This window comes from Condylura cristata, unplaced genomic scaffold (assembly GCF_000260355.1).
Source record: "Condylura cristata isolate star-nosed mole 26May11 unplaced genomic scaffold, ConCri1.0 scaffold00013, whole genome shotgun sequence".
Taxonomy (NCBI): Eukaryota; Metazoa; Chordata; class Mammalia; order Eulipotyphla; family Talpidae; genus Condylura; species Condylura cristata.
In genome coordinates this window covers 32,819,903-32,833,568 of record NW_004567114.1, presented here as the reverse complement: position 1 = coordinate 32,833,568, position 13,666 = coordinate 32,819,903, and the positions used below count along the sequence as shown (strand labels likewise).

The following is a 13,666-nucleotide window of genomic DNA, read 5'->3' as shown; positions in this document are numbered from 1 at the left end:
CAACAAGCTTTTTTGGCTATGGTCCAGATTGCAATGTTTTAGAGTTTGTGGGCAGTTAGTCTGTCATATCCACTCAACTCTGCTGCTGTGGCACAAAAGCAGCCACAGACAATACCTCAACAAGCAAGTGTGTCTGTGCCTAATACAGCGTTACTGACATCTGAATAGAATGTAACTTCTACATGTCACCAAATGTGCAGAGACCATTCTGATAACAGACTGCAGGTCATACAAATCAGGTGGGAAGCCAACTGGTCTCATCCTAGTGCCTGATCTCTGGCATATCATGCATACTGCGTACACCTCTCAACATCTTTGCTGAAATACATTTGCTCAGTGACCTGATTAGTCCTAGAAAAGATTCCCTTTATAGTATAGATACCTTCAGATTCGAGTTGGTCCAGACCATATGAGGCAGCTGTAATAACATGGCTCACGGATGGAACTTCAGTTCTCCCCTCAGAGTCCGGACCTAAGGAAAGGCTGAGTGTCTCCTCTGTGATTCCAGGGGATGTCATGGGAGGGCCTACGATGGGTGTGAAGAACTCCTCACTTGGCCTTGTGACGGTGTCCTTTGGGTCTGCCAAACACAAGAAACAGAGCTTGACTGCAAAATGATGATTATGGTAAATGTGCACCTGTGCTTTTACTTTTTAAACAGAAATGATTAATGAAACCAATATCATTGCTACATTAAGCATGGCACTTAAACCAGCCTCCTCCCTCCACATTGCATCAATCTAGCTACTCAAGACAAATACTTTATCTTCCAGAAAAATACATTTCTTAAGCTAGAAATCTGTCTTTTAACTTTTAATTTTGCATTTATTCTACAGATACTGTTCTGGTTTTTGCAGATTTTATATAATTTTTACCAAAGGTAAAATTGGTTTTTTTTTAATTTATTAAAATATACTCCACTCCAAAGACTACTTTCATTATTATTTAAATGTAGGAATCTATGTCTAAATATGCTCATTTTCAAAGCAGCCAAATTTAGCCTGGCCTTCCCAAATCTAAAAGCTCTCTAATAGAGTGTTTAAGAAGCCTGGCTGATCATCAGTCTCTCTCAAGGTAATTTTTTAAATGCCAATTTTCATGCCTTCCAAATATCTCACCATACTGCACCAGAACCTTCTGGGAAACTCTTTTTAAATGCTCCCAGGATGTGGATCCACAGTTCTGAAGCTGTGACGAATAAAAATTGTTGCAACCCCTTTGGAAAACTGTAAGGCACTGCCTCCTAAAGTTAATCATTCATAGACTCTAAGGCCCAGCAATCCCATTCCTAGGCATATACCCAAGGGAAACTCCGACAATGGAGAACATGTCAAAGAATATTCATGGCAGCCATTATCACAATAGCCAAATCTGGCAATGCACCAAATGCAAGTCATTAGGAGAGACCGCATGAATAAACAGTGATCTATTTTCATAATGGAATATTAAAAGCAGTCCAAACAAAATAATCATAGTAAACCTTAGCCATAGAATATAAAGTAAAAAAGTAAGTCGTGAAAGGCTATCTATAGCATGATACTGTTTTTTTTATAAAGTCAAAAACAACTAAAAAATTTAAATGTATACTTTTAAGAGAAAATATAGATGCATTAAAGTGAAAAGAAAACGAAGTCAAGGAAATGATGGCTGTAAGATTCAGAATGACAATAACATTCAGAGTAAGAGGGAATGAAATAGGAATTGTGAGGTCACCATTAGGTTACTTACAAAACTCTACTTTTGGGGAGGGAGGAGACAAGAACTATCAAGTGTTGGCAAGATTGCAGAGAAAAGGCAACCCTTGTACACTGTGAGTGAGAATGGAAGTTGATACAGCCACTACGGAAGTGCCTCAAAAAGTTAACAACAGAGCTACCAAATGATCCAGCAATGCCACATCTGGGTTATATCCCAAGGGAAAGAAAACAGAATCTCGGAGACATCTGTATCCCCAAGTTCACTGCAGCATTAGTCACTATAGCCAAGCCACAGAAACCACCTAGGTCCCCACCAACAGATGGATAATGAAGATGTGTTATAAAAACACAACAGAATGTGACTCAGCCATAAAGTAGTAAATCCTGCTGTTTGTGACAGCATGATAGACCTTGAGGGTTTTATCCTAAGTGACATAAGTCAGACAGAGAAAGACAAAGATTGTATGATCTTACTTTTATGTAGAATCTAAAAACGCCAAAACCAGAGAAACTGAAAATAACATGGTGTCTACTAGGGGCTGCAGGGAGGGAGAAAGGAGGATGATAGAAATGAGAGATACTGGTCAAAGGACACAAGTTGAGAATCTGAAGTATACTATGGTGATTATAGCTAATAATAATGTATTATATATTTGAAATTTGCTAGGAGAATTCATCACATGGGAACACAAACTGGTCCAACTACTATGGAAAGCTGTGTGGAGGACCCTCAAACTACTAAAAATGTATCCACCATGTGACCCAGCAAGTCCATTCCTAGTAGTCTATCCAAATGGCACAACATTAATCCCAAAGGAAACCTGCATTCCTATGTTTACTGCAGCACTATTTACAATAGTAAAGATATGGAAACAATCAAAATGCCCAACAACAGATGACTGGATCGAGAAGATGTGGTCTATACACACAATGGAATCCTACTCAGCAATCAAAAAATACAAACTCATGCCATTTACAGCAACATGGATGGAGCTGGAAGGGATCACGCTCAGTGAAATAAATCAGAAGGAAAAAGAAAAAAATTATATGGTGATCCAAACAAAGGATCAGAGGTAAAAAGACAAAACTAGCAGGCAAACTATAAATCAGAGACATTCAGCAGGGAAGAGGGAGTGAGAGGGACTTTAAGGGGGGATCTAGGGGGAAGAGCATAAGGGACTATGATGATGGTTCATCAGTGACTTGGTGGTGGGAACTTTATGGGGACTACACATGAAAGGAGAAATCAGTGTACAAAATGGACATGATGTAAAATAAATACATGCACACACACACACACACACAAAGGTATCACCACCAAAAAGAAACAGCAACTTTGTGAAGTGGTGGAGGTATTAGCCAATGCTTTAGTGGTAATCATTTGTATTAAACAAATGTATCCAACCAACACATTGTACAGATTAAATCACAATATATGTGAATCGTATCTCAATAAAGCTGGAATAAATATAATATCGAGGAACCTCCTATATAAAAAGCACTTTGTATACATTATTTTAAACACTTAACTATTCTACAAGATAGGGAGGCATTATTTAAAGATGAATAAACCTCAGGCTTAGCCTTACCTACACCCTCAATACAAGCAAGGGATTTAAACTGGATTCTGGATCTTTTCACCTGCCCTCACCCCCTTGAATCTTCACAACTACAGTTGCCAAACTAGGTGAGTTCTGAGAATGCCTGGCTTTCTAGAACCCCAAAGAAGAACCATCCCGAGATTTTATTGTGCTTGGGAGTCAACGTTTCATCAGTTAGGACCACACCACATCCCCACAAAGCACAGCTCACATACCTTTCCCTGCTGTGCGCCAGGAGAGGTGCACATTCACACCCTGGTGCCTTGGGAGTCTGTGGGGCTCACTCACACTGTTTCTTACCAAATCACAGAAAAGACCCACCCCCAAAATGCTGAGGCCAGTGCCCTCCCTTTCAGACCTTCTATAGCGGGAGTAACTTGGAAAGAAAGAGGCACGGCTGTAGTAGAAACTGCAGTGGCCAAAGGTTCCCATTGCCTCCACAGCTGTGTAACACCAGGAACATCATCTGAGGTGGAGGGGGGCTCCTTTCCTTCCGTAGTCTCGCCATTTTCTTCGGTAACCCCGAGGGTATAAACCTGCTGCTCTTCTGTCACTGCTGATAAAGTGGCTTCTGCTTCTTGAACAGCTGTTGTCATCTCTTGGGTGATGATGTCTTAAAAGGGGGGGAAACCACATTTGAAAATAGACAAAATCACTATACCTTTAAAAGTTACTATATTATACAGAGTGGGGGTGCAGGAAGGCAGATAGCTACTTCAGGGATGTGGAAGGCAAAAGAATTATTTAGAAATAAATTATCAGTAAATATTTTCAGTGTCAATGCTTTTCAGGAGCAGTGAATCATTTTAAGACAGAAATAAAGAAGCAATTACAAACATGTACAATAAGATCCAATACAAAATAAGAAGATTAATAGCGGAGCTTACTTTTAGGTATGTTTGAACGTCAACATAATCAGTTTGTTAAGAAGCCAAGTATACAGAACTCAGCTACACTCAAAAATTATCAGAAGCATTTGTATATATTAATTTTCACATATGCATTTCTGAAAGGGAAATAACCATCTTCAATTAATGGAATAAAAACCAGAACTAATGTTTACTGAGTTTCTGTTATGTACCATACACACTGCTAACCAAGTGCATGGTAAGCAAGATCTCTTCTTATATCCCCCCACATGTACTAACGTGAAGTACATAGAAACCATGTATCACTGTGGTCAAGAACACAGTCCCCAGAAATAGTTTGCCTTCATCTGAATTCTGACTGTCACTTACTAGTGGGCGCTTGAACAAATTAGTATCTCTGGGCCTTGAGTTTCCTCAGGTATAAAATGGAAATAATGATAGTTATGTCTAACAGAGTTGTTACAAAGATGACATCTATGATGTGCAAAACATTTAGTGCACTCCTGGTCCTTGGTAAGCAAGAGATAAACATCAGCAATTATTACCCCATTTTGAAGAATAATTCAGGTTTAGAGACTCTTCACCACCATACTGACTATGCTCACCAGTATAGTCAGTGACATCCTAAGACAGTGACATTCTAAGAAGAAAGGAAATCCCTTCTTACTCAAGAACAACTTGGAATGGGCTCTGTAGATCTGCGTTTGCTTCAAGAGAATGAAATAAGCCTAATGGGCCTACTTTCCTTACATTATAGTTCCCTGAAATACGTTATTAAAGACTCTAGGAGTCAATATTTGCTCCCTTTTAGGGGCAAAATTTCCAGTACTGAACCACAGCCAAAATTTAATTCCTAATGTCTATTATTTTTCATTTTTTTAATATGAGTTCTAGGTACATTGCACATAAGTAAGTCCAGTGAAAAATAACATTTCAGGAGGAGCTGATAGTTTTTCCAATGCCATGGTATTTCTGATTAAAAATATTTTCCCTGGGAAACTATTTGCTTTAAAATGGTGCTTATATATTTATCAATATACGTAGTTCCTTTTCTCAGTTTCCATTCAGTTTAAACTGTTCTTTCTTTGCTATTGAAGAGATTTTTACATTTGATGGGTTGATACGCCTGATTACAGGTCAATGTGACTAGGGTAAATCTCTTAAATGTGCATTATATTTGCTATTTGTGCTACTATTTTTTTCTTTCTTTTATATTTCTCCAATAAGCTTGTAAATTTCTTGAGAGCTAAAAGTCATTGTGCTTTTCATATCTCCACCTAGGTTAATGCTCTGCTTGCCAGCAAAAGATTACAATATACAGTTGTATCATTTTAAGCAGTATGTATGCTACAGGTTGCCCTCATTTTTGAAACATAATGAACAATTTTGAGAACAAATATATAAAAATAAATGTACCTATGTTCAATTGTATGAAGCATCAAGCAATGGCAAAATGGCATGATGCTCTGAAAAGTAATTATGATGAGAGAGAGGAGAGAGAACTAGTAATAATAGTGGGAATTTTATATATAATATTCCAATTTCCTCTACATCTCTCATTCTCCCCACTTTCTACACAGAAAAAAAGTAAATTTTCTACACAAGAAAAAGTAATATATTAATTAGTATAGTTATTTTTAAAACTCCATATTCCAGCAAAGCAGCTGAAGAACACATTGAATCAGAGAACTAACTATAACTCAGGATATTCATCTGTTGACAGCATCCAAATCACCATGAAATCACTGCATACCCTGAAGAAAATAATGTCCTAAGTAGTCCCTATCTCTAAAGTGATTGACATTTGAGTTGTTGACTTCAGGAAAACAACATAATAGGTATGTTTTTTGGCTATTCTCTAACCACTGTTGTCAGTAATATATTTGTCACATTATTTTTATAATTAAAGTAAAAGAAATGACATGATTGTCTCTCTCTCTCTCTGAAAAACTTTTTGATTAATTGGGACAAGGCAGACAGTCAAATTGGATAATTCCAGTCTGAATGGTTTTCTATCTTCACTTACTCATTCACTGAACAGACACCAAGCACTGTGCAATATTCTAGTAAGAAAAAGATATGACCTGTTTGAAGATTGTGGTTAATGGAGACATTCATGGATGAGTAAAGGGCACATTCAAAAACCAAAATAACAATCAATTAGCAAACCTCTTTACTTCATAGGCTATATTAATAGAAGTAAGAAGCACATAATCAAGCCAGCAGTGATTTACTTGGGCTCACTCCCTCTTATTTCTAGATAAATCTCTTTTCAGTAAAACAAAATTAAAGAAGTCATACGGCTAATACTATGTGATAAATATTTTGCTAAAGCCTTCTGGGTGAGAAATATCAGGGCTATATGTATTTTTTACAGTGTGTAAATAAGTTCCTAAATTGTTTATTATACCATTTAAACGCATAGCTAATTCACATTTTCCTGTATCTCTATACTTTTTCATAATAAAAGATTTGAAAAATATCGGTCTGTATCAGGGTTTCTCAACTTCAGGACTAAGACATTTTGGCTCCAATAAATCTTTGTGGTGGGGGCAGCGAGTGTCACCCTTTATCATGATGGTGGGAGTGTTACCCTATGCATTATGGAACATTTAGTAGCATGTTTGGTCTCTAGCCACTCTGCTCTGTCGATTATGACAACAGAAAAGTCTCCAAACAAAGACAAATGTTGGGGGAGGGGGTGGTGGAGACTGTTCCCAGGTGACTACCACTGATTGTGTAGGCAGAGGTTATATTTTGATGTGATTTCGATACATGTTGTAGTTGTTTACCTTTATTTTTTATTAAAACATAGATAATTTACTTCTAGATATAAAAACATTTAAAAAAAAACCATAAAACCAAACTGAAACATTCCAAATTAAAGAAAGCTTATTTTTCTTCCTTGTTCACTCTTTGTGTTTACCTTTAAACGTATTTTCCAGTGATTGATAGGCTTCTGACTCATATTCTGAGACGGAAACAGTGGTCTCTAAGAAAAACATGGTATTGCTTTCCTTGGTGGGTTCCACGAAGTCTCCAGTATTTTGGAACAGACTTACGACAGAAACTTTCGTGTCTTCCAACGGACTCGTGGGAGTAAAGGGACTCTGACCGATAAAGGCAGATGTTCTCTCATCCCCACTCATGATGAGCAGGGCTGCCCCCGTGCTTATTTCCCTTGGAGGCAGCCCCTGGGTCCCCTCTGCAGCCTCACTGCTCTCCATTCTGCTATCAGTGACTTGTGCTGTCCGAGATGTTTCCATTCCCACCTGAGTCTCTGTGTTGTCTACAAGCTTTGTGGTCTTTATCTGGCTCACATGCTCTAATTTGGTATCATCCCACTCATCACTGAGGACAGAGGCAGCTGGAACAGTTGTGCTGACTCTCACTGTGACTTCACGGGCACCCAGCAGGCTGTCAGTTTCCGGCTTAGCACGGGAGGTGTCCTCAGGGGTTGCAAGCCAGAGCTTAGTGGCAGGAGGCGGGGTATTATCAGCTATCATCTGCAAAGGCATCCCTCTACTTGGCATGAGGCTTCCAAGCTCAGTGCCGACCGTGGGTTCAAAACCAGGAAGAGAAGTTGTCCTATATTCTGTGTCTGCTTCAAATTGCTCAGTCCTCGGATTGGTGGTTAGTATTTCCTGAGAATTCACATAGGATGAAGGTAAATGTCCCAAGCTAACTCCTCCCTGACTTTTAGTTGCTAACAATTGAGTATCCACATTCTTCAGAAAACCTTGTGTTGTTTCCATGGTCCCTTCTACAACTGGCTGGAGGTGGGTACTACTGACAGGTTCCTCTTTCTCATCAATATTCAGAGAAATAGTTTCAGTGACAGGGACGGTTAACATGGCCTTGGAAAGTTGGTTTTCAGGAGATGCTCTTTCTGGCTGGCTGGAACCAAACACTTCTTCCCCTGCTGGCTCAGTAGCAGTGTGAACACCAGGGCTACTAGGCTGCATGAGCCCAGTTTCCATGGGCTGGGTCTCTTTGTTAACAGAAAACACTGTATTTGATGGCACTGCTGAGAGTCCTTTTAATACTAACATTGGATCTTCAGAGACCACCGGTTGGGAAGTATACTCTGAAAGAATGGTGCTATTTTCTAGGTCATCAGTGTCCATCATCTCAAACTGCCCTTCTTCATCATGAACATGTGCTAGCTCCCTTCTTTCCATCACAGGAAAGGCCAGACATTGTGTGGCAAAGTTGAGAAAAAGTAGAAGGCTGCAGTATGCCAGACACAGGTGTGATGCCACTGGTCTGCTCATAGTGGAAGACAAATGTGCATGTGAGTGGGCAGAGCTGACAATTCCAGTAATTGAGTCCTGCAGAAAAATAAAGCATATCAAACTGTCATCTATTTGTAATATGCAGCTTTAAATTAGACCATAAGTAAAATAATCTCCTTCATTTCATGCTCAGAGACGGCAAGTGAGGGCTGTTCTATTTCTTTGCACCTCTGAGACATGGATAACCCAGTTCATTTTTCCCTGATGAATTCTGCAGCTGATTTAACTTGATGCTCTCTAGAAAAGGTACACATAGTTCAAGTACTAAGTTCATTAGTCCTTAAATACCTCCTTGAAATAAACTACCCTTGAAGTCACATTTCAATATTCTCCCCAAATTCCTCTAGTAATCAAGGAGTCAAATGATTGCTGCAATAGCAACAGTCCAAGAAAATAAAAAGACAAGTTTGCATTTATTTATAATCAAAAGCCCTTTTAAGTGTGTTTTTTTTTAAGATTTATTTACTTATGTATACAAGAGTTGGGGTGCAGGCCAGAGGTATAAGGGTTCACCAGAGACAGAATGGGGAGCAGAACAGGCAGATCCACTGAAATATACTGCTGAGGGGTGCAACGGACAAGACAGGAGAGGTCTGCTGTGCCATGTGGGTCAGCTCCCTGGCCAGGAATCGAACTCATGCTGTAGTGATTGCTGATAGCTTCATAGAGCTGAGACTTAACCCCTTATGCCATCAGGGAGGCCCTCAAATGATTATTCTCTGCAACACTATAAAAAATATGGGCAAAGCTTTCATTTTTCAAAATTTAAGGATTAGAAAAGGCAAAAGTGTTCATGCAAAAAAATATTTTCAGATGGGCCCTCCCTGTTGGCACAACAGGTTAAAGCACAGCACTGTGAAGCTATCCGCAGCCACTACAGCACGAGTCTGATCCCTGGCCAGGGAGGTGACCCACATGGCACAACAGACCTCTCCTATCTCTCCCGCTGCTGGCTCAGCAGTGTATTTCAGTACATCTGCCTGTTCTGCTCCTCAATCTGCCTCTCACCCTCTACACCTCTAGCCTATACCCCAATTTTGTATGCACAAAGAAATAAATCTTTAGGAGAACTAAAACATGTTTTCAAATTAGCAATCTTTACTGAACACATATTAGATTTAAGATTTAGGACATAAGATTTAAAATGATGCAAGTTTTAAGATGATTTACATATTTTTAAAAACTAATCATTACAACTAAAATTATACCAAAACTTCTAATTTTACCCCAAACTTAAAGGTTTTAGTTCCTCTTATCTATTTTGTTGAGTAGGGTGCTTCTTTTCCTATCATCAAAAATTTCTCAGCTATTGCAATCTTTCTACATTAAACTTTGGCATTAAAATTCTAAAATAAAAACCTTATCTTTATAATGTTATAATTTTTCCTTTTTTACCATGCCTAATCATTAAATTATCTGGGCTAAGCACATAATGTGCTGATAGAAACTCTGAGAATTTACATTGTGTAGGGATTTCTCCTCTGAAGGAGCTCAAAACGCAAAGGTCAAGTCCTTTGGCTAAAGAGAAAAAGAAAGCTAGCTGTCTCGACATGAGGAAAGAGTAATTTATAGAGTAGAGGATTCCTGTCAACTACTTCTCTCCACATGAATGGATCATCTTAGAAGCAGACCCCACCAACCCCAGTCAGAAGACTGCAGTCCCCAGTGACATCTGAGCTGCAACTTCTTGAGAAACCTTCAGTCAGAACCACCAGCTATGCTACCTCCAAATTTCTTATGCACAGAAATGAAATAAAGTAATGAATATTTATTGCCACCACGGTTTGGGCTACTTTGTTACAAAGAAATCTGGAATCTGGGCCCTCCCTGGTGGTACATCGGGTTAAAACACAGCATTGCCGGCCCTCCCTGGTGGCGCAGCGGGTTAAAGCACAGCACTAAGAAGCTTAAGCCGCTTCCGCATGAGTTCGATTCCCGCCTGCCCCGGAGGTGACCACATGGCGTGGCAGACCTCTCCTGACCCGCCCGCTGCTCCCCTCAGCAGTGTACTTTGTCGATCTGCCTGTTCTGCTTCCCACTCTGTCTCTGGTGAAGCCTCTCACCCTCCACATCTCTGGCCTGTACCCCAATTCTATATGAATAAATAAATAAATCTTTAAAAAAAAAAAAAAAAAACACAGCATTGCCAAGCTAGCTGCAGCCCCTTCGAGTTCAATCCCAGCCAGGGAGCTGACCCACATGGTGCAGCAGACCTCTCTTGTCCCACCCACTGCTCCCCTCAGCAGTGTACTTCATCAGTTGGCCTGTTCTGCTCCCGGCTCTGCCTCTGGTGAATCCTCTCACTGCCCCTGCACCTCTGGCCTGTATCCCAGTTAGAGATACATAAATAAATGTTAAAAAAAAATCTGGAATTCACAGTACTCTGAAGAAATATAGGAATGTGATGCTGGCATGAGGTGCCATGGGAATAAAAGAATAACATATCAGGAATCATAAATTTACAACATAAGAAAACGAAAGTCATCGGCATCTAGAAAAATAGAAGCACTCTCCCATTCTATAAGATTGCTCTGCGATCATAAGAAGATGCTCCCACATATACAATGAAGACCCGAAACAATTTTATTTAAATATTAAATTGCACACAGGCAGCATGTTTTTAAAAGAGAGAATATGGAAGAGATATTTGTTTCAAAAAGGGACTAACAAGTGACAACAACATTCAGGACATTCGGGATCACATCTTCAGACAAGCCAACGAGCACCCCAGTGCACAGACGGGGTTAGCCTGCTCCTTTATTTTCCTCTCTAAAAACAAAAACATAGGAGTTGTAATGCAAGTGTGTCCACAGTTGGACTATGAAACTTAATATAGGTGGAGATACATAAAAGCTACAGAACTCTCTTGCTAGCTTTTGATCTGTTCAGAGAATTGTCCTTTCTTAAACAAATGGTTGTTGTTTTTCTGTTCAGTAAAATCTTACTAAAAACCCCAGAAGTTGGAGGGTGTAGCCTAAAAGCTGAGAGCACGTAATTCCACACTTCTGGAATAAAAACCTGAAAAAATACACACACCATCATGAATAGCAATAGTTTGGAGGGGCATAAAGTAAAATAGGAAAAAATGATTCCTGAATCCTAGCTTTCTTTCTTTTCCTTTTTTTTTTTTAACTATTTCATTTTTTAGAGTTTTTTTTATTTATGCATACAGAATTGGGGTCCAGGCCAGAGGCTCAGGGGCAGCGAGAGGATTCACCAGAGACAGAATGGGGAGCAGAACAGGCAGACTGACAAAGTACACTGCTGAGGAGGGGGGGGTGGGGGGGTCCTGCAGCGCCATGTGGGTCACCTCTGGGGGCGCTGCGGCCAGCTTGCAGCGCTATGTCCTAACTTGTTGCGCCACCAGGGCGGGCCCTCTTTTTTTTTTAAGGCTTGCAATGTGATACTGGACAAATGTATCCTTTTACAAAATGAGGAGTCAATCAAAATAATCTTTGACATCCCTTATACCATGCCCCATGATTCCATTTTCATACTTTATCTACGTAGACGATGTGAAACAAGAAGACAAATGTTTTCCCATTCCCACAATTTTGCCATCAAGTAGACAAGGCACCCAAATGATTGAACATATGCTTCATGTTTTATTTATATGTTTAGGGTCATGAAAACTAAGAAAAGAATTTTATGAACAAATGAGATTTGTTGAGGAAAGTAATAAAGATTGAATACCACCTCATCTGCCTTTCCAAAACAGGATTCTCCTTCAAAGTTTTTGTTCATTTAGATCTTGAATTTAAGAACATTTGCGTGGCAGGAATTCTGCCATTGCTCCAAAAGACTTTCCTTTCCATAATTGTCAGCCACCTGCTTTCAAAATCCAATTACAAGCACAAAAGTGGGGGTGAACAGCAATCTATTCTCTGTCCATGTACTGTAGCCATATGCTCCTACTCCCCACTATTCAAAGGGATGCATGAACTTTTTTTTTTTTGTTAAGATTTACTTATTTATGCACACAGAATTGTAGTACAGGCCAGAACTGCAGGAGCCATGAGAGGATTCACCAGAGACAGAGTGGGGAACAGGACAGGACGAGTGATGAAGAACACTGCTGAGAGAAGCAGCAGGTGAACAAGAGAGGTCTGCTGAGCTGTGTGGGTCACTTCCCTGACTGGGGATTCAACTCATACTGCAGTGACTGCAGAGAGCTTCACAGTCCTGAGACTTAACCCCTTGCACCACCAGGGAGGGCCCAGGATGCATGAAGTTAAAAGAAGCAGAAAAGATGACTGTAGGAAGAGCTGCAGGGCACACATGTGTAACTCAGATTAACTGGTAGGTGCCCTTCAGAGTTCCAGGTCTTTCTCCATCTTTCAAAGTTCACATAGCTACACAGCATTTTTGGTGCCCAGAGGGAGTTGTACAATGATAGAGAGAGAAAATAAGAAGGGCCTGGCCCTCCAATTTAGTCACTCTACCTCCAAACCTAAATAATCTGTGCTCATATTTTGAAAGCTATGGGCCTCTTCTTTTTGCCTCAACATTGTATCACCTTGCTGGCAAAGTGCCTGGCACAGAGAAAATTCTGGGTAAATATTGGCTAAACAAACAGATGAATGTCTATAGCATACTTTGCTGGGGTAGGGACAGGGAGAGCAGTTTTCATTACATACCAGAATCCTATGCCTTAATTAACATACAACAACTCAATCATAAGAAAATCTAACAAATAAACAAAAAAGAACACTCTAACTCTTCCTTCTTAGCAAGGAAACGGGTTTTGAGTACTAGGTTTTTCCCTCTTATGATAACTGTCAATAAACTTAAATTCAGATAGATAAAATCTAACCAAATTGCTGACTGATAGTGGACATTAGCTTCGCTGTTAGCTTTCAAAGGACTCCTTTTTGAGCAAGCCAGCAGCATGCTGTCTATCATTCTCAATCAAGGTAACCTCTTGGCTCAGCAGGCCTCTGAACAATTTACTGCATTTTGCCACCAGTGGTCAGATAAGCTGTTTTGTCAGCATTATCTGTGACAATCTTAACTACAATCCAGAATCTGTTTCTTTGTCAAGTCTCAAAGACAAATGAAAGACAATATAAAAAATACAGCCCACATCATCATGTTAGATTTAATAATCAGTTCTTTAAAAACACTTGAGGACCCTCCCTGGTGGTGCAGCGGGTTAAAGCACTGCACTAAAAAGCTTAAGCCACTTTCACATGAGTTCTATCCCC

At 39.8% G+C, this 13,666-nt stretch overlaps 1 protein-coding gene across 2 annotated transcripts in view; it reads right to left on the bottom strand.

The window, feature by feature from the left end:
- The window catches only part of LOC101621250 (chromosome unknown open reading frame, human C14orf37), a 107,432-nt gene that overhangs the window by 88,663 nt on the left and 5,103 nt on the right, over nucleotides 1-13,666 (bottom strand). Inside the window, exons 2-4 of one of the 2 annotated variants that reach the window (XM_004681837.2) lie at nucleotides 7,094-8,498; nucleotides 3,657-3,911; nucleotides 383-580 (exon numbers count right to left, since the gene is read on the bottom strand). In XM_004681837.2, the coding sequence (XP_004681894.1) occupies nucleotides 383-580; nucleotides 3,657-3,911; nucleotides 7,094-8,441 (1,801 nt within the window). In that variant the 5' untranslated portion in view covers nucleotides 8,442-8,498. The remainder of the gene's footprint in view (nucleotides 1-382; nucleotides 581-3,656; nucleotides 3,912-7,093; nucleotides 8,499-13,666) is intronic. The other variant, XM_012724554.1, reaches the window with a different exon arrangement.